This window comes from Neofelis nebulosa, chromosome 13, assembly GCF_028018385.1.
Source record: "Neofelis nebulosa isolate mNeoNeb1 chromosome 13, mNeoNeb1.pri, whole genome shotgun sequence".
Lineage (NCBI taxonomy): Eukaryota > Metazoa > Chordata > Mammalia > Carnivora > Felidae > Neofelis > Neofelis nebulosa.
Genome location: NC_080794.1, coordinates 37,722,378 through 37,744,240, shown reverse-complemented (window position 1 = coordinate 37,744,240; position 21,863 = coordinate 37,722,378). Strand labels below are relative to the sequence as shown.

At 36.1% G+C, this 21,863-nt stretch overlaps 1 protein-coding gene across 5 annotated transcripts in view; it reads left to right on the top strand.

The window, feature by feature from the left end:
- Window positions 1-21,863, top strand: part of MICU1 (mitochondrial calcium uptake 1) — a 249,123-nt gene that overhangs the window by 65,124 nt on the left and 162,136 nt on the right. For 4 of the 5 annotated variants that reach the window (XM_058696654.1, XM_058696656.1, XM_058696655.1 and 1 more), the window contains exons 3-4: window positions 8,601-8,775; window positions 20,277-20,439. In XM_058696654.1, coding sequence (XP_058552637.1) covers window positions 8,601-8,775; window positions 20,277-20,439 — 338 coding nt within the window. Of the gene's footprint in view, window positions 1-8,600; window positions 8,776-20,276; window positions 20,440-21,863 lie in introns of those variants that run through there. The other variant, XM_058696658.1, reaches the window with a different exon arrangement.

Genomic DNA, 21,863 nt, shown 5'->3' with positions numbered 1-21,863 from the left:
GTAAAAGATGCAGGGATATAATGGGGTATAACCTGCCTACTACATATGAGCAGCATTCAGAGTATTGGGGATATCAGTGTGTGAGTTTTTCAGAAGAAATTATGAATTCTGTTTAATTAATTGAACTGAAAGAAGCAGTGTGGTTAGGCTAGTTTCTGTTATACCAGACGATACTGAATGTCTGTAGAGTTTCTTTTTTAGAACTTTAGGTTTTGGAGAAGTCAGGTCATGAGTCACCCTTTACAGGGCTTTTCCTGACCTTACTCTATGTCCTTATGTTTTCTTTTATCAGTTGATTTCTCTGTTTTCCCAATTCACCTTGACTTTCTTGAGGACAGAGATAGTCTTATTTATATTTATCTCAGCTGTAGTTCCTACAGCATTTGAATGATGAAATGAATGAATGCTGCCTCTTTTCTTTACCCATAAATTCCTTGGGTCTTCACTTTACCAGCCCATCATCATTTGGCTCCACAAACTTGTCAGAGGGAAATAAAACAGAGAAATGATCCAACCTTGAACACTTGGCCAAAGTTGAAAGGAAATTCAAGCTATGGTCAAAAGATTGCTTTTGAACCAGTTTGGGGGAAAAAGCCTATAGTGTATTAGTTTCTTGTTGATTTTTTTTTTTTTCAACGTTTTTTATTTATTTTTGGGACAGAGAGAGACAAAGCATGAACGGGGGAGGGGCAGAGAGAGAGGGAGACACAGAATCCGAAACAGGCTCCAGGCTCCGAGCTGTCAGCACAGAGCCCGACGCGGGGCTCGAACTCACGGACCGCGAGATCGTGACCTGGCTGAAGTCGGCCGCTTAACCGACTGCGCCACCCAGGCGCCCCTCTTGTTGATTTTTAAAAATGTGTTTATTTGGGGGCACCTAGGTGGCTTAGTTGGTTAATTGTTCGACATAAGCTTAGGTCATTATCTCACAGTTCATGAGTTGGAGCCCTGTGACAGGCTCTGTCAGCTCAGAGCCTGGATCCTGCTTTGGATTCTGTGTCTCCCTCTCTCTCTGCCCCTCCCCTGCTTGTGCTCTCTCTGTGTCTCTCAAAAAATGAATAAACATTACAAAAAATTTAATTTTTTTATTTTTAGGATTTAGCCTTTAAAACATTCAATTATTTTTCTTGCTTACAAATTCAGATATTTCTTTGACTTTGTTAACATGTATAAAATATTATTTGCAAGTAAATGAAATAAGAACTGTTTGTTTAAGTCTTCTGTAAATAGTCATGTGAAATGATTACATTAAGAAATTTCTCCTGTTGCAGTATTTTAATCCCAGTGTATATTTTTCTAATCCTTTTTCTGGTCAACATAGATGAGGACTTCCATTTTTGTTCCTTTTGTGTTAGAAAGCACATTGCATGCTTTCTCTGTGTGAGGCACTGGGTTGGGAACTCTGGATAATTAAAATAAAAGAATAGTGGGGGCGCCTGGGTGGCTCAGTCAGTTAAGCATCCAACTCTTGATTTTGGCTCAGGTCATGATCTCATGGTTCATGAGATTGAGACCCACATTGGGCTCTGCGTTGACAGTGCAGAGCCTGCTTGGGATTCTGTCTCTCCCTCTCCCCTGCCCTCTGTCCCTTCTTCCCTCTCTCTTCCCCCCCGCCCCAACAATAAATAAATAAAAGTTAAAAAAAAAAAACTTCCGGGGAGCCTGGGTGGCTGAGTTGGTTAAGCATCCAACTTCAGTTCAGGTCATGATCTTGCGGTCCATGGGGTCTAGCTCTGCACTGGGCTCTGCACTGACAGCTCAGAGCCTGGAGCCTGCTTCAGATTTTGTGTCTCCCACTTTCTCTTCCCCTCCCCTGCTCACCCTCTGTCTTTCTCTCTCTCAAAAAACAAACGTTAAAAAAAATTTTTTTTTTAATTTTCTTGGGTGGCTCCGTCAGTTAAATGACCAACTCTTGATTTTGGCTCAGGTTATGATCTCACATTTGGTGGGATTGAGCCTTGCTATCAGCACAGAGCCTGCTTGGGATCCTCTCTCTCCCTCTCTCTGCCCCTCCCCTGCTCACACACATGCTGTCTCTCTCAAAATAAATAAACTTTAAAAAAACAAACTTTCTCTTAAAAAAAAATAGTGTCCAGTCTCTTCTTTTTGTTTTTTAAAGTTTTTATTGTTATTTAGTATTCCAGTATAATATTTTAAATTTATTTTATTTTATATTAGAGAGACAATGCATGAGCAGGGAAGAGGAATGGGTGGGGGGCAGAGAGAGGGGGGGGGAGAGAGAGAGAGAGAGAGAGAGAGAGAGAGAGAGAGAGAGAGAGAGGTTCTTAAGCAGGCTCCATGCTCAGTGTGGAGCCCAATGTGGGGCTTGATCCCATGACCCTGAGATCATGACCTGAGCTGAAATCAGGTGTCAGACACTCAACTGACTGAGCGACCCAGGCACCCTATTACTTATTTATTATTCCAGTATAATTAATGTACAGTGTTATATTACTTTCATGTGTACAGTATAGTGATTCAACAATTCTATGTATTATTCATTGCTCATCATGATAAATGTACTCTTAATCCTCTTTACCTATTTTATCCGTCCCCCCAGTTCTGGCAACCACCAGTTCTCTATATTTAAGAGTCTATTTTGTTGTTGTTGTTGTTTGTCTTTTTCCTGTGTTCACTTGTTTTATTTCTTAAATTCCACATATGAGTGAGATCATATGGTATTTGTCTTTCTCTGACTGACTTATTTCACTTAGCATTATGCCCTCTATACCCTCTAGATTCATTCACATTGTTGCAAATGGCAAGATTTTATTCTTTTGTATTGCTGAGGAATATTCCCTTGTCTATATATACCACATCTTCCTTATCCATTCATCTATTGATGAACACTTGGGTTGCTTCCAAATTTTGGCTGTTGCAAGTAATGCTTCAGTAAACACAGGGGTACGTCTATTGTTTTGAATTAATTTTTCATATTCTTTGAGTAAATACTCAATAGTGAAATTACTGGATTGTAGGGTAATGTTATTTTTAACTTTTTGAGGAACTCCATGCTATTTTCCGCAGTGACTGCACCAGTTTGCATCCCCAACAGTACACAAGGGTTTCTTATTCTCCACACATTGTTTATTTTGTGTTTTTGATTTCAACCATTCTGACAAGTGTGAGGTGATATCTCATTGTGCTTTTGACTTATATTTCCCTAATGATAAGTGATGTTGAGCATCTTTTCATGTGACTGTTGATTATCTTTATGTCATGTCTTCTTTCTAGAAATGTACATGTCTTCTGCCCATTTTTTATTAGATTATTTCTTTTTTTTTTTTTGGTGTTGAGTTGTAGAAGTTCTTTGTATATTTTGGACACTAACCCCTTAGCAGATGCATCATTTGCAAATATTTTCTCCCCTTGAGTAGATTGTCTTTTTGTTTTTGTTGATTGTTTCCATTGCTGTGCAGAAGCTTTTTATTTTGGTATAGTACCAGTAGTTGTTTTTGTTTGTTTAATTTTTTTGTTTGCTTGTTTGTTTTTATTTGCCTTGCCTTAGGAGACGTACCTAGAAAAATGTCTCTATAGCTAATGTCAGAGAAATCATTGCTTGTGTTCTCTTCTAGGATTTTTATGGTATCATGCCTCACATTTAGGTCTTTAACCTATTTTGGGTTTATTTTTTATGTGTAGTGTAAGTGCGTTACTTTCATTCTTTTGCATGCAACTGTCTAGTTTTCCCAACACCATTTTTTGAAGAGACTGTCTTTCTTCGATTGCATATTCTTGCCTCTTTAGTTGTAAATTAATTGGCCATATAATCATGGGTTTATTTCTGGGCTCTCTGTTCTGTAGATCTCTGTGTCTCTTTTTGTACCAGGACCATGCTGTTTTGAATACTACAGCTTTGTAGTTTATCTTGAAATCTGAGATTGTGATACCTCCAATTTTGTTCTTCTTTTTCAAGATTGATTTGGCTATTTTGGGTGTTTTGTAGTTCCACATAGATCTTAGAACCATTTGTTCAAATTCTGTGAAAAATACTGTTGGTATTTTGATAGGGATTGCATTAAATCTGTAGTTAATTTTGGATAGTATGGATGTTTTAACAATATTTGTTCTCCCCATTCATGAACGTGGAATATCTTTCCATTTGTTTCATCTTCAGTTTCTTTTATCTATGTTTTATAGTTTGAAGAGTACAGGTTTTTCATCTCCTTGATTAAGTTTATTCCTAGGTATTCTATTATTTTTGGTGCAATGGTAAATGGGATTGTTTTCTAATTTCTTTTTCTGCTACTTTATTATGAGTGTATGCAACAGGTTTCTGTATATTGTATGAGAATGTACTGTATGAGAATATTGTATTAGTGTATTTTGTATGAGAATGCAACAGGTTTCTGTATATTGATTTTATATCTTTCAACCTTACTGAATTCATTTGTCAGCTCTAGTTTTTTTTGTGTGTATGTGTGTGTGGAATCTTCAGAGTTTCCTATATATTGTATATTGTTATCTGCAAATAATGAAAGTTTTACTTTATTACCAGTTTGGATTCCTATTATCTCTTTTATTTGTGTGATTGCTGTGGCTAGGATTTCTAGTACTATATTTAATAAAAGTGGGGAGAGTGCAATCCTTGTCTTGCTCCTAATCTTAGGGGAAAAGCTCTCAGTTTTTTACTGTTGAGTATGATGGTAGCTGTGGTTTTTGTATATGGCCTTTATTATGTTGAGATATGTTCCCTCTAAGCATGCTTTCTTGAGTGCTTTATCATGAATTGATGTTATACTTTGTCACATGCTTTTTTTGCATCTATTGAAATGATCATATGGTTTTTATCCTGTCTCTTGTCGATGTGATGTATCACATTGATTGATTTGTGAATACTGAACCATCCTTGCATACCAGGAATAACTCCCACTTGATTGTGATGAATGATATTTTTAATGTACTGTTGGATTCAATTTGGTAATATTTTGTTGAGGATTTTTGCATCTATGTTCATCATAGATAATGGCCTGTAGTTCTCTTTTTTTTGTAGTGTTTTTATCTGGTTTTGGTATCATGGTAATGCTGGCCTCATAGAATATATTTGGAAGCTTTCCTTTTCTATTTTTTGGAATATTTTGAGAATAACAGGCATTAACTCTTCTTTAAATGTTTAGTAGAATTCACCAGTGAAGCCATCTGCTCTTGGACTTTGGTTGGTTGGGAGTTTTTGATTGCCTATTTAATATTTAATTTCATTGCTGGTAATTGGTCTGTTCAAATTTCTGGTTCTTCCTGATGAAGTTTTGGGAGGTTATATGTTTTCTAGGAATCTATCCATTTATCCTAGGTTGTCTAATTTGTTGGCACATAATTTTTTTAAGTTTATTTATTTATTTTGAGAGAGACAGACAGAGAGAGAGAGCGCGCGCACAAGTGGGGAGGGACAGAGAGAGAGAGGGAGAGAGAGAATCCCAACCAGGCTCCACACTGTCAATGTAGAGACTGACACAGGGCTTGAACTCAAGAACCATGAGATCATGACCTGAGTGAGAGTGAGACGTTTAACTAACTGAGCCACTCAGGTGCCTCCGTTGGCACATAATTTTTCATAATCTTCTCCTATAATCCTTTGTATATATGTGGTGTCAGTCATTATTTCTCCTCATTCATTTCTGATTGTGTTTGAGTCCTCTCTTTCCCTCTCTCTTTCTCCCTCTCTCTCTCACCTCTCTTTTCTCTCAATAAATCTGGCTAAAGGTTTATCAATTTTATTGATCTTCTCAAAGAACCAGCTTCTGGTTTTATTGATCTGTTGTTTTTTTAGTTTCTATTTTGTATATATCTACTCTAATCTTTATTACTTCCTTCCTTTTTCTGAACAACCAGTCTCTTAATGTTCTTACCTATTATGTTGAACCATATGACAGTGCTGATATTTGACAGTTTTTGGTTTGTAAAAACAACGAAGTCATTTGAGTCCCCCTAATAAAGAGCAAGGTAGATTCTGGGAATACAAAAGTAACATAAATTATGATATGGTTCAGTTACCAAATCATGTAGCAGTTTGAAAGAATAGAATCATTCTCTTGGATGAAGAAGTTAGGAAAAATCTTTATAGAATAGATTGTCAGTTTCAAACTCTAGCTAGAGGGGCTTCTCCTGTACATTCAGGTTTTTTCTTGCTACTGATAATTGAATTAACTTGGTAAGCCCATTAGGTTTTTGTCTTCCTGTAGAATTTTGTTATGTACATGTTTTAACTTCAGTATCAATTTTTTTTAATGTTTTTTTTTTTTTTAATTTTTTTTTTCAACGTTTTTTATTTATTTTTGGGACAGAGAGAGACAGAGCATGAACGGGGGAGGGGCAGAGAGAGAGGGAGACACAGAATCGGAAACAGGCTCCAGGCTCCGAGCCATCAGCCCAGAGCCTGACACGTGGCTCGAACTCACGGACCGCGAGATCGTGACCTGGCTGAAGTCAGACGCTTAACCGACTGTGCCACCCAGGCGCCCCTTCAGTATCAATTTTTGATTCCTTTGGTCTCACACTTATTCTTCCAATTCATTTTTTTTTTTTTTGGTTAAAAAAATAACAAAATTTATCATCCCAACCATTTTTAAGTATACAGCTAAGTAGTGTTAAGTATATTTACACTGTTGTTAAAGAGATCTTTATAACTTTTTCATCTTGCAAAACTAAAATTCATTACCCATTAAATACCTCTGTTTCACCCTCCCTGCAGCCCCCGGTTATATCATTCTATTTTCTGTCTCTATGAAATAGACTCTGTTAGATGCCTCATATAAGTAAGGTCATAATACGGTATTTGTCTTTTTGGCTCATTTCACTTAGTGTAATGTCCTCAAGGTTCAACAATGTTGTGGCATGCAATATGATATCCTTTCCTTTTTAGTTTTTTTTTTTCTGAGTTACTTAAATTTTTTTGACATACAAAAAGTTGTATGTAACTAATGCCTACAACTTGAGGAGTTGGAGAGAAGTATATACCGGTGAACCATCATTAGTGTATGCCATAAACCAGTCCATCACCTTTAGAAGTTTTCTCTAACCCTCTAATTTGTTACTATTATAGGTTGCTTTAGTGAGAAACCACTTAACATTAGATCTACCTTCTTAGCAAATGTCTAAGTATACAATACAGTTTTGTTAACTGTAGGCACTATGCTGTTCAGTGGATCTCTAAGACTTACTTTGTGTAACTAAATATTTGCGCCCTTTGACTAATATCTCCCCATTTCCTCCTCCCCCAGCCCCTGGAAAGCACCATTCCACTCTCTGTCTTTATGAGTTTGACTCTTTTGTATTCATAATGTAAGTGGTATAATATAGTACTTGTTCTTCTGTGTTTGGCTTAGTTCGCTTAGCATAATGCCCTCTAGGTTCATCTGTGTTGCCAGAAATGGCAGGATTTCCTTCCCTTTTTGATGCTGAATAGTATTCCTGTGGGTGGGGAGTACACACATACCACATTTTATTTATTTGTGGGTGTTTTTTTTTAAGATGTTTAAAAGTAATCTCTATACCCAGTGTGGGGCTCAAACTCATAACCCAGAGATCAAGAGTCACACGTTCCACCAACTGAGCCAGCCAGGTGCCCCCACATTTTATATATTTGTTGATTGAGAGGCGTTTAGGTTGCTTCCCATGCCTTGGCTACTCTGAATAATGCTTCAGTGAAGGTGGTAATATAGATATCTGAGATCCTGATTTCATTTCCTTTGGATATATACCCAAAGTGGGATTCCTGAATCATTTGGCAGTTCTATTGTTTGTTTTTTTGAGGATCTTCCATTCTGTTTTCCATAGTGGCTGTATGAATTTACATTCTGACCAAAAATGTACCAGGGATCCCTTTTCTCCACATCCTCACCTCCACTTGTTATCTTCTTTTTTTTTTTTTGTTACCAAAGCCATCCTACCAGGTGTGAGGTGATATCTCATTGCAGTTTTAATTTGTGTTTCCCTGATGATCATTGATGTTGAGCACATTTTTCATGTATAGTTGGCCATTTATGTATCTTCTTTTGAGAAATGTCTCTTCACTTCCTTTGTCCATTTTTTAATCAGTTTATTTGGGTTTTTTTTTTTTTTTTGGCTCTTATAAGCGTTCTCTATGTTTTGAATATTAGCCCTTTATTAAATACATGGTTTGCAAGTATTTTCTCCCATACGATAGGTTGTCTTTTCATTTTGTTGATTGTTTCTTTCACTGTAGTGAAGCTTTGTAGTTTCACATAATCCTGCTTGTCTCTTGGCTTTTTGTTGCCTATGCTTTTGGTATCATCCCCGTCATTTTAAAGCTGAATATTATTCTTTGTATGTATATACCACATTATCTTTATCCACCCACCTGTTAATGGACATCCCAGTTGCTTCAAACATTTTAGCTGTTGTGCATAATGCAGCTGTTAACATGAATGTGCAGAAATCTCTTCATGACTCTTGCTTTCAGTTCTTTGGGATATAGAGCCAGAAGTGGAATTGCTGGATCATACGATAGTTCTATTTTTAACTTTTTAAGGAACCTCTTCCTGTAGAACTTTTCGCAAATTTCATTACTATTGCTCCCACTAAACTGTACCTGAAAATATTTATTTCTGGATTAATGCAAATTTATTTTTTTGCATATCTAGGGCCCTTGCAGAATCTCCACCATCTATAAACAACCTGAAGAGTGAAGTTGGTGATAAAGGGAAGAATAAAGATGAAGGGGAAGTTTGTAACCATGAAAAAAAGGCTGCAGGTATTTGTCTCGAGCCTCATCCAGAAGAGAAAAAGAAGAAACGTTCTGGATTCAGAGACAGAAAAGTATGGAACACAATCTTATAAATTAATCAGAACTGTAGTTAATTACAAGTCAGAATAATGCAGTTGAGTCTCTTTTATCATTTATTTCAGATGGTTCATATTCTCTTTGCAGAGATTCACCTTTTTTGCTATTTTCTGTCATGTTCTAAGGCAAGTGTAATCTTGAAATGTGAAGTTAATGGGGGTAGTGAAAAGATCCAAGATTGGTAGTCAGGATTTGCATATATTTTCGTTTCAATTTAACTACCTACGTTGGTTCATACTTTCCAGATCTTTCAGATGCTAAATGTTCTAGTATATGTTGAGTCTTTGGAACGATTGATTGATGATGCCCAGTTGGAAAGGCGGGATAACATCCTTTTGGAAATATACAAATATTTACAAAAATTCAACTAATTTTGATGATAGCATAAACTTTAAATGACTTCAACATTTTATATCTTTAACACAACCTGTTGTTATAGACCTCTACCTCAGAAAAATTTCAATTACGGTATAGTAATACCTTTGATATTGAGCATTTGAATTCAGCAGACATGAGTGATGAAAAGTCAAAAGGATGCATTTCATTTTGCACGATAACATTGAAATTCAGGGAATTGCCTTCACTTGCCAAAATGTAGCTAATAAATACAACAAGATAATTTGAGTTATTTGTGTGTTGCATGTGTGTGGTATGTATTTGCAAGGAAAGTTCCTTTGAGAGATTTGGATCTTCTGTGTGTTTGTTTGGATGAAGTTATTAAATATGCCTTTTCATTTCTCTGGGCTGCCTGGGTAGGCTCACTTAGTCAAGTATCTGATTCTTGATTTCAGCTCAGGTCATGATCTCACATTTGTGGAATCAAGCCCCACATGCAGCCCCACTGTGCTGACTGTGGAACCTGGTTCAGATTCTCTGTCTTCCTCCCCTTCTGCCTCTGTCCTGCTTGTGCTCGCTTACTAAATAAATAAATAAATAAATAAATAAATAAATAAATAAATCTTTTCATTTCTCAAATCCATTTTTCTTCTTTTAAAAATTTTAAAAAATGTTTTATTTATTCTTGAGAGAAAGAGAGAGCATGAGCTGGGGAGGGGCAGGGAGAGAGGGAGACACAGAATCTGAAGCAGGTTCCAGGCTCTCAGCACAGAGCCCCAAGCGAGGCTCAAACTCATGAATCATGAGATCATGATTAAGTCGGACACTTATCCAACTGAGCCACCCAGGCGCCCCTCAAATCCGTTACTGGTTGAGGTGAATTTGAACAAAAATATATATTATAAGTTAAGTGTCAACTATTGGTATTTCCACAATGATACGTTTATTTAATCTTTTGCCCTGAGTGAATTAGAAGAAAGTTCAGACTCACCTTGTGCCAGCAGTTTCATTTATAAAGTCAAATTTTCCATTTTACAAAATAGAGCAAAACTTATCCAAATGAGCATTTATTTTTGAACTTTCCATTTTCTTCTCCTGCTTTCTGCTCAGCAATGACCATATGTCATACTTCTCAGATAAAAATGAAAGCTTGATAATTGTAATTTACTTAACTTGTAGCTCCCAAGGCTATAAAACCTTTCTAATCTGTTTCTGAAATAGTTCTTTCAGTAAAGTTTTAGTGGAAGAGCTATGTTTTCCCTATTCAGGGATAACCATTCCACATGTTATCCTGTTCCCCTAACAACCTATTTCAACACTTATTTTTTCCTCTGCCTGTTTTCTCAGCTGCTCTTTCTTTGTCTTTTCATTTTTTACATAGTCTACATGGACATGTTAAAGATTTTTCCATTTTTAATAAAATAATAAGTTGCATTTTTGAGCATGTTTTGTTTTGGTTTTTTGGTTGGGTGTTTTGTTTGTTTTTGTTTGTTTTTGTTTTTTTGTTTTTGCCATTCACATTCTTTCCCTGCAATACCAAACTGCTCCATTTTCCATAGGCTCTCTTTGACATCCTCCCTTTTCACTTAAATTTTTTGGCTTTTTACATTCTCTTGATTTTTATGTAATACTTAAAATATTCAGAGAGAAAGAAATAGAGACTACTATAATGAACATACATGTATCCATCCCTCATTTTGTCAAGTTTTAACATTTGATTATATTTGCTTCATTTTTTTCCCCTTTTTTATTAAGAAACAAAATGAATATAAAAAATACATTGCTGGAGCATCTTGGTGGCTCAGCTAAGTGTCCGACTCTTGATTTTGGTTCAGGTCATGATCTCATGGTTTGTTGATTTGAGCTCCACGTTGGACTCTGCACTGACAGTGTGGAGCCTTCTTGGGATTCTCCGTCTCCCTTTCTCTCTGTGCCTCCCTTGCTTACACGTGCTCTCTCAAAAATACATAAACTTAAAAAAAAATACATTGCTGTATTGTCCTTAGTTCATGATTTATTAATGCCATGCATGGCCTGGTGGTTTTGTGTGATTGATTGATTGATTGATTGATTTTTAAATAATTTACTCACTTTTTAATTTACATCCAAGTTAGTATATAGTGCAACAATGATTTCAGGAGTAGATTCCTTAATGCCCCTTACCCATTTAGCCCATCCCCCCTCCCACAACCCCTCCAGTAACCCTCTGTCTCCATATTTAAGAGTCTCTTATGTTTTGTCCACCTCCTGTTTTTATAAATTTTTTTAATGTTTATTTATTTTTGAGAGAGAAAGACTGAGTATGAGTAGGGGAGGGGCAGAGAGAGAGGGAGACACAGAATCTCAAGCAGGCTCCAAGCTCTGATCTGTCAGCACAGAGCCTGATGTGGAGCTCAGACTCACAAGAACTGTGAGATCATGACCTGAGCTGAAGCCGGACACTCAAGCAACTGAACCACCCAGGTGTCCCCCCACACCCTGATTTTATATTATTTTTGCTTCTCTTCCCTTATGTTCATCTGTTTTGTATCTTAAAGTCCTCATAGGAGTGAAGTCGTATGATCTTTGTCTTTCTCTAATTTCGCTTAGCATAATACCTTCTAGTTCCATTCACATAGTTGCAAATGACAAGATTTCATTCTTTTTGATTACTGAGTAATACTTCATTGTATATATATACACCACATCTTCTTTATCCATTCATCCATCAATGGACATTTGGGGTCTTTCCATACTTTGACTATTGTCAATAACACTGCTATAAACATTGGGGTGCATGTGCCCCTTTGAAACAGTATACCTGTATCCCTGGGATAAATACCTAGTAGTGCAATTGCTGGGTCATAGGGTAGTTCTATTTTTAATTTTGTTGAGGAACCTCCATACTGTTTTCCAGAGTGGCTGCACCAGTTTACAGTCTCACCAGCAGTGCAAAAGAGATCCTCTTTCTCCACATCCTCGCCAACATCTGTTGTTGCCTGAGTTGTTAATGTTAGACATTCTGACAGGTGTGAGGTAGTATCTTATTGTGGTTTTGATTTATATTGTGATGTGGAGCATTTTTTCATGTGTTGATTGGCCATCTGGATGTCTTCTTTGGAGAAGTGTCTGTTCATGTCTTTTGCCCATTTCTTCACTGGATTATTTGGTTTTTTGGGTGTTGAGTTTGATAAGTTTTCTATAGATTTTATCTGATATGTCATTTGCAAATATCTTCTCCCATTCCATCGGTTGCCTTTTTTTTTTAATTTTTTTTTAATGTTTATTTATTTTTGAGACAGAGAGAGACAGAGCATGAACGGGGGAGGGTCAGAGAGAGAGAGAGAGACACAGAATCTGAAACAGGCTCCAGGCTCTGAGCTGTCAGCACAGAGCCCAACGCGGGGCTTGAACTCACGAACCACGAGATCATGACCTGAGCTGAAGTCAGATGCTTAACCGACTGAGCCACCCAGGCGCCCTCATCGGTTGCCTTTTAGTTTTGCTGATTGTTTCCTTTACTGTGCAGAAGATTTTTATTTTGATGAGGTCCCAATAGTTCATTTTTGTGTTTTATTTTTAATTAAAAAAATTCTCAGGTGCAAAGAGCTGTCACTCAGTTTATGCTATACCATTGTTGTACATGCTCCTCTGTTTAATATTTATATTCTTTTATCTAGTTCCATTTGATTTATTTTTGATTTTAAAATTTTTATTTTTATTGTTCCCTCTGGAACTTTAAGTCCTGAATTCAGAAAAATTTGCATACTGCTTCACTGTTGCTTCACTGTAATTTATTTTCTTTTGGAACTCTTCTTAAATGTATCTTGAATGTTCACAACCTATACTGTATATCTTGTAGCTGTTCTGTTATATATTTTTTATTTTATTAGAGAGAGAAAGAGCACAATCAGGGGAGAGGGGAAGCTGGAGAGAGAGAAAGAGAGAATCCTAAGCATGCTTCAGACTCAGTGCGAAGCTTGATCCCACAACCCTGGTATCATGGCCTGAGTCGAAATCAAGAATTGGATGCTCAACTGACTGAGCCACCCAGGCATACATACCTGTTACAGTTTTTCTCATGAGTTCTTTTCCTAATCTCCTAGGGTCTCTTTTTTTTTTCTTCCAAATTTTTTTAATGGAAATAAAATAGTTAAATCATAACATTTATCAGGCTGTGTGCTGACAGCTCAGAACCTAGAGCCTGCTCCAGATTCTGTGTCTCCCTTCTCTGCCCTTCCTTCCCTCCCTCCCTCCCTCCCTCTCTCTCTCTCTCTCTCTCTCTCAAAAATAAATAAACTTAAAAAAAAAAATTAAGGGTGCCTGGGTGGTTCAGTCTATTAAGTGTCTGACTCCGGCCCAGGGCACGATCTCAACGATTCATGAGTTCGAGCCTCGCGTTGGGCTCTGTGCTGACAGCTCAGCAGCTGGAGCCTGCTTCAGATTCTGTCTCCATCTCTCTGTGCCCCTCCCCCACTCACACTCTTTCTCTCTCTCTTTCTCTCTCTCTCTCTCTCTCTCTCAAAAACAAACATTAAAAAAAATTTAAAAACATAACATTTACCACATTACCAATTTTTAAGTGTACAGTTTATCATAGAGTGTAATCATTGTCTCACTATCCATTACCGAAACTGTTTTCGTCTTATAAAACTGAAAATATATACCCATTAAACAATAACTCTTTACTACCCTCCTCTCCCAACCCCTGGAAACCACCATTCTACTTTCTCTTCATGATTTTGAATGCTAAAAATACCTCATAGATACTGAATCATACAGTTTGTATTTTTCTGACTGGCTTATTGCACTTCATATAATGTCTTCAAGATTCATCATGTTTTAGCGTATGTCAGAATTTCCTTACTTTTGGGGGCTGAATAATATTCCAGGATATGTATTTACCACATTTTTGCTCATCCATTCATCCATTGGCAGATACTTGGATTGCTTCCACATTGTAACTGTTGTGGAAAATGATCCTGTGAATGTAGATATACAGATATCTATTTGAGACCTTGCTTTCTGTTCTTTGGGTATACACTCTGAAGTGAAATTGCTAGATCATATGGTAATCCTATCTTATTTTTCTTATGGAAGCCCATACTGTTTTCCACAGTGATGTGCCATTTTACATTCCTACCAACAAGGGTTCTATTTTTCTCATATCTTTGCCAGTGCTTGTTATATTCTGTTCTTCTTATATTAGTCATCCTAACAGATGTGAAGCAGTATCTCAGTATAGTTTTCATTTGCATTTCCATGATGATCAGTGATGTGGAACAACTTTGCATGTGCTTAGTGGTCAGTTGTATATCTTCTTTGGATAAATGTCTGTTCACATCCTTTGCCCATTTTTGAATTCCATTTTTGTTTTTTTAAATTGTTGAGTTTTAGGGGTTTTTTTAATATAATCTGTTTGTTAACTCCTTATCAGATATATGTTTGCAACAATTTCTTCGCATTCTATGGATTACCTCCTTACTGTATTGGTATTATCTTTTGATGCACAAAATTTAAAAACTTTCATGAAGTCCACTTTGTCTCTTTTTTTTCCTCTGTTGCTTGTGCATCTAGTATCATATCCAAGAAATTGTTGCCCAATCTGATGTCATGAAGCTTTTGTATGTTTTCTTCTATAAGTTTTATAATTTTAGGTCTTTCATTTTGGTTTTTAACCCAAGTTAACTTTTTAATGTAGAGTTAGATAAGGGTTCAACATTTTTTTTTTTTTTTGCGTGTGGATACCAATTTTCCCAGCACCATTTGTTGAAAAGACTATCCTTTATCCATTAAATGGTTGTTTCTCCTTTGTCAAAAATCATTTGACCATATATGTGAGGGTTTATTTCTGGCTCTCTTCTGTTCCATTGATCTGTATATCTGTCTTTATGTCGGTACCACATTCTTTTGATGACTGTGCTTTTGTATTAAGTCTTAAAATCAGCATGTAGTAGTCCTCCAGCTCTTTTCTTCTTTTTTCACAATTGATTTGGCTACATGGAGTCCTTAGGGATTCCATGGCATGCATTGGTTGTTTCCATACCTCGGCTATTGTGACTAATGCTGTCATGAACATGGCAGTACAGATATCTCTTCACTATACTGATTTTGTTTCCTTTGGCAGAAGTGGGTTTTCTGAATGATATGGTAGTTCTATTTTTAGGTTTCTTGAGGAACCTCCATGCTATTTTCCATTAAGGCTGAGCCAATTTACTTTCTCACCAACAGTGCAAAATGTTCCCTTTTCTCCATATCCTCATCTACACTTGTTATCTTTTTTCTTTTTGATGATAACCATCTAATAGGTTTGAGGTGGTATCTCCTTGTGGTTTTAATTTGCATTTTCCTGATAATTAGTGATGTTGAGCATCTTTTCATGTATCCATTGGCCATTTGGATGTCCTCCTTGAGAAAATGTCTGTTTAGGTCATTCTGCCCATTTAATTCAATTGATTTTTGTGGGTTGTTTTTGGTTTTGCTATTTGTTTGTTTGTTTATTGCCTTTTAAAGTTTTTATTTTAATTCCAGTTAGTTAACATACAGTGTTAGTTTCAATTATACCACATAGTGATTTAACAATTCCATATATCACCTAGTACTCATCAAAACAAGTGTACTCCTTAATCCTCATCACCTGTTTAACCCATCCCCCCAACCCACTCCTCTCTGGTAACCATCAGTTCTCTATATTTAAGAGTCTGGTTTTTTTGTCTCTTTCCTTTGCTCATTTGTTTTGTTTCTTAAATTCCAGATATGAGTGAAAATCTTATGGTATTTGCCTTTCTCTTAGTTCGCTTAGCATTATACCCTCTAGACCCATCCATGTTGTTGCAAATGGCAAGATGTCATTCTTTTTTATGCTGAGTTATATTTCATACCCCCTCTTCTTTATCCATTCATCTATCAATGGACATCAGGTTGCTTCCATAATATGGCTGTTATAAATAATGCTGTGTATTTTTCCCTCCAATTCTGGTCACATTTGCTTTATATATTTAGGTTCTCTGTGTTGGATGCATAACTATTCAGAAACCTTATATTCTCTTTATGAATTGACCTTTTATTATTATATTATTCTCTTTGTTGTCCCTTGCTACAGTCTTTGGCTTAAAGTGTGTTTTGTTTGGTAGTATAGCTACTCCTGCTTTCCTCTTGGCTTCCATTTGCATGGAATATCTTTTACCATCAACTTCACTTCTGCTTGTGTGTGTCCTAAAAACTGAAATGAGCTTTTTGTATACAGTATAGTTGGGTATTATTTTTTTATTTCAACATTCTGTTTCTTTTGATTGCAGGATGTAATCCATTACATTTGAAGTAATTATTGATAGATATGGGTTTACTATTGCCATTTTGTTATTTGTTTTCAGAGTGTTTTGTAATTCCTTTACCCTTTATTTCCTTTCTTGTTCTCTTCCTTTGTGACTTGATCATTTTCTGTACCAGTATGCCTACATTTTTTTTTTTCTTTTCACCTTTTGTGTATCTGGTGTAGGTTTTTGCTTTATGATTACCATGGGGCTTACATAAAATATCTTGTAACAGTGTATTTTAAGCAATAACAGCTTAACTTCTAATGTATACAAAAGCTCTACATTTATACTTTTATGTTTTTAATATCATAATTTATGTCTTTTTACATTGTTTATCCATTTACAGATTATTATAGTTATGTTTAATACTTTTTAAAAAATCTCCATGTTAATGAGAAGTGATTTACCCACCACCATTACAAAATTAAGAGTGTTCTGAAATTAACTATATATTTACCTTCACCAGTGAGTTTTACATTTTTATATGTTTTGCTTATACTGATGTCTCTTTGTTTTAGGTTCAGGAATTACCTTTAAAGAAGAAATAAGTTTATTGGGGCGCCTGGGTGACTCACTCAGTTGAGCGTCCAGCTTTAGCTTAGGTCATGATCTTAGGGTTTTTGAATTCGAGTCCCACCTTGGGCTTTCTGCTGTCAATGAGGAGCCTGCTCTGATCCTCTGTTCCCCCTATCTCTGCACCTCCCCCATTCACATTCTGTCTCTCAAAAATAAATAAAACTTTTTTTTAAAGTTTATAAAAATTAAGTTAACGTAGTCTCTACACTCAACATGGGGCTTGAACTCAATGATCCTGAGATCAAGGGCCACATGCTCTACCAGTTGAGTCAGCCAGGCACCTCAGGTTCAGAAATTACCTTTAACATTTCTTGTAAGAGTGATCTAGTGTTGATGAACTCCTTCAGCTTTTATTTTCTTGGAAAACTCTGTAATGTGTCTCATTGTGTGTTTCTTTGGATTCATCATGTTTAGGACTCTTTGAGTTTCCTGGGTCTCCATGTCTGTTTCTTTTCCCAGATTGGGATATTTTCAGTCATTTCTTTGAATAAGTTTTCTGCCTCTTTCTCTCATTCTTTCTCCTTCTGGGATCCCTTTAATGTGCACTTTGGTCCATTTGACGATGTGCTATATATAGTCCCTTAAGCTGTCTTCATTCTTTTTTATTCTCTTTTCTTTTGTTACTATAATTAGGCAGTTTCCTTAATTTTTCCGCCAGAAATTAATTTGCTTTATATTCAGTGAGACTGGTGTCATAAGGCTTGGAATTTCATAAAACTTCAAGAGGTCATCCTGTAATAGATGATTGTTACTATGGATGGCCAGAAATTCACTAGATGAAAAAGAGAGGGAGTTCTTAACATGGAAAACAGCTGTTAGGGTACAGATTGGGTGTTATAAATCACCTCTTGAAAGAAAATGTGCCAGACACTAATTTATTACAAGATCTTTCTGCGTGCTACCTTTTCCAAGGTCTGACTGCAGTCTGCATTCAAAGCTTATGTATGAGTTCTGACATCAGGGCCCACAGGGATTCACGGTCACTTGCATTCACTTGGTCTCAAGATATTATAGCCTTGGTTTTCCTTAAGCATTGTACCAAAATTAAACCCGAGAACTGGTTTTGGGACCAGCAGTTTTATTGAAGAGAACTGTCTTAGCATTAGCATCATGAAGTTCCAGAATGTTTTAAGTAAATGATTGAATGTAACTATTATAATTCCCTTAGTAAATCTTTTCTCAAGGCTAACCATCTCAAAATTCTTCACCACTTTTCTATATATCTTGGCTTCTAAGCCATTATTATCTTGGATGCTATATTCCAAATGCTTTATGAAATAGTTTGTTAGAATTCCTTTGAATAAAGCCACTTAAAAGGAGACTGCTTTGTATCATTATATCATTTGTTATGGTGTGATCTCCAAGATACATTACTAAGTGAAAAAAAAATATGTACTATACAGTATGTCTATATTAAACTCTTAACAATATGGGAATGCAAAAAGTCTATTACTTTCCTTGGCCTATTGTTTGAAACCAAAACTAATAATATTCAGAAACATAATTTAGGGACTTGCAACAATCAACAAATCTGGTTTGAATCTGAAAATTATTGACTTTAAGTTGTTGTCTTTCTATCTTTATCTTGTATAAGATTGACTTAAGTTTTTAGTTCACAAAAACATCTTTGGCAGTAGCTATAGCTTATACCCTAAGCATTACAAACTGATTATTTTTGTTGTCGTTATTCTGAAGAACAAGAATACAGATGTCCTAAAGTTATTTCTTCTATAGCCAGTATTATCCGGCAGGTAGTTACAATATAATATAAAAGGGCCTTTGAGTTAAGACTTGTAGCTATGTCTTAAGGCTTAGTGTGTTTGCCACATGCAAAATGTTTTTTGATAAACAGTACTCAGATTTTAATGCAAATGAGTCTTGGAAGATTCCTGTCATGTATAGTTATAAATTAGAGATCCTTTCCTAGTTGCTGAAAGCATATCAGGTAGTGGAATTAAGACTCTTGAACGGCTGCAGTCAGTGACCTCAAAGTGACCATTTAGCCAGGAGTGGCAATTACAGTGTTAGTTGTGTTAATATGGCAAATTAAAAACATTAATAATTTTTTTAATATTAGCAAATTGCTTTTTAGACTTTGAACTGTTGGATTTTTAGATTGTATTGCCTTGACATTTCCTACTAGTTATTTATAAGCTACTATTTATTTTTGGCTATCTCAACATCTAAAATTCAGGTATAAGAGAAATCTTTTCACCAGAACGCTGTGTAGCTGGTATTTTGGTAAGGATTTTTCTCATACCTATATTTGTAAGATAAGATTATGCAGAAGATGCACTGTTTTGTATGTTGCATACACAGAATCACAGTTTGGATGCCAGATAAAAAATGGGCCGATTAATATTACACCCTTTTAGTTTAATATATGCCATATTTGATTTTGTTACTATTCAAGTATTTACTTGTGTTCTTCCCAGCTCTGCTGTTTTCTAAATATGGCATATGTAGGGGTGGCTGGGTAGCTCAGTCAGTTAAGCATCCAACTCTGAATTTTGTCTCAGATCCTGATCTCATGGTTTGTGAGATTGAGCCCCAGTGTCAGCGCAGTGCCTGCTTGGGATTCTCTCCCTCTCTCTCTCTCTCTCTCTTTTTATGCCCCTCCCTCACTCATGTAACTCTCTCCCTCAAAATAATAAACTTTTTTTAAATAAAAAAATAAATGTGATATATGTAAAGGATTTCCAGCAGTTTCCTTAATTTTGTAGTCAAAAGTAAAAGGTTTTTTGCCTCAGACTTGTTAATTGAGTTTCCATGATGTGTAGTTTTATTTTTTTAATGCTATAATTCAATGTACTTTGTGTTTGAAAGATCATTAGCTGTTTAAACCTATGGATTCCTAATTCTGTCTTGCTTTAGGATTTAAGAAATTGCATCAAAGTAAAAACTGTAAAATCAATCCCTTTAAAAAAAAACTTGGTATTTTGGAATCTGTAGGCTTCCGTGTATATGTCATTATACCCTATTACTGAGACCTTTTGAATTATATGATATTTTCAAATTGTGGCTTTCAGTAATTCAAGAAATTAGAAAATTATTCACAAAAAATTCTAAACAAAAGTTAAGCATTTTCTCAACTGGAATATGAATGTTAGAGGGGAAAGGTTGAAAAGTTTTTGAAATTCAAGTTTATGTCTAGTATAAAAAATCAGTTGTAGAAAAAAAATATATAATAGAATAACTCCAGATATAAGATGGAAAACATGAAAATGAGAACTGCTTAATATAGTAACACTCTGAATTTCTAATTTCAGGTGATGGAATATGAGAATAGGATTCGAGCATATTCCACACCAGACAAGATCTTCCGCTATTTTGCCACCTTGAAAGTAATCAATGAACCTGGTGAATCTGAAGTGTTTATGACCCCCCAAGATTTTGTGCGATCCATAACACCTAATGAAAAACAACCAGAACGTAAGTGCTAAAGGGAAAAATAAGATTATGATATTAATTTTTTTATGTTCTTCTTTGTATTGCCTAAACGTTATAGGTCCATGCAATAATTATATTCATTGTGTACTGACTGAATGTCACGTATTATTCCAGTCTTTAGCAGTATAAAAGAGGAGCCCACAGTCTAATGAGCCAATCCTCAACCAGGGTACCGGGTTGAGGAGATTGTAGCCAGGTATCATCTACTGGAAAGATTTAAAGACATATGGTACTTGTTGTCACTGGGCCAAGTGATTGCAGATGGGACAAGCAGCAGACAGACTAAAAAGCCTAGAAAGGAGGAGACTTTGGGGGAAGACATTTCAGGGTGTAGAAGCTTCGAAGAACCATTGCGTATACCTGGAAATCCAGAGTGCGGCATGCATGCCCAGGGCCAGACACATGCTTGGAAAACACTTGAGTGAGCTTGTACTTCTTGCTGATCTTTGTGCCCCATGCAGGGAAGTAGTGAAAGTTAAGGCAGAGATGTAGCAGCTCTAGCTAAAAATTAAAGGAGGTCCCCAGCTCAGAGCCAGTCTGCAAACATTAAGAGAGTTGGTGGTTTTTTTTGTTTTGTTTTGTTTTCATTCTTTTTGCCTCAAACATTTGAATAAGTCTTTGTCCGGTCACTTGCTATTTAGATAATAGAACAGAAATTTCAACGATGACACAAAACAGAGAACACAGCCTTTGCAAAAAAAATATTTTGGAAAAAAACCACTAAACATTGATGAATGTAGTCTTCCACAATGTATATCACAACAAACACTGGGAAATAGGGAGAATCTGGTTTTCAGAATTACCCCATTATAATATTCAAAATGTTCAATCTTTAATAAAACAATTTCATGGCATACTAATAATCAGGAATAAATGACCCATCAATAGAAAGAAAAAGAAATTGACAGAAACCATCCCTGAGGAAGCCCAAGCATTGCACTTACTAGAAAATGACTTTAAGTTAACTGTCTCAGGGCACTTGGGTGGCTCAGCTGGTTAAGCGTCCAACTTTGGCTCAGGTTATGGTCTCAGGGTTCGTGGGTTTGAGGCCTGTGTCGAGCTTGGTGCTGACAACTCAGCCTGGAGCTTCTTGGGATTCTGTGTCTCCCTCTCTCTCTCTGCCCCGTTCACACACTAGGGCGCGCTCGCTCTCTCTCACTCACTCTCAAAAATAAATAAACATTAAGAAAAAAAAGATGTTAATTATAATCCCCCAATTAGACATTAAGAAAATAACTCTTTCAAGACAAAGACATTATGTATTGATAAAAGGATTAGTTCCTCAAGAAGATATAAGCGTGGTAAATATATACATACCAAATGACCGACCCCAAAATATATGAAGGAAACTGACAGAATTAAAGGGAAGAATAGTTCTTCAGTAATAGTCGGAGACTTCAGTACTG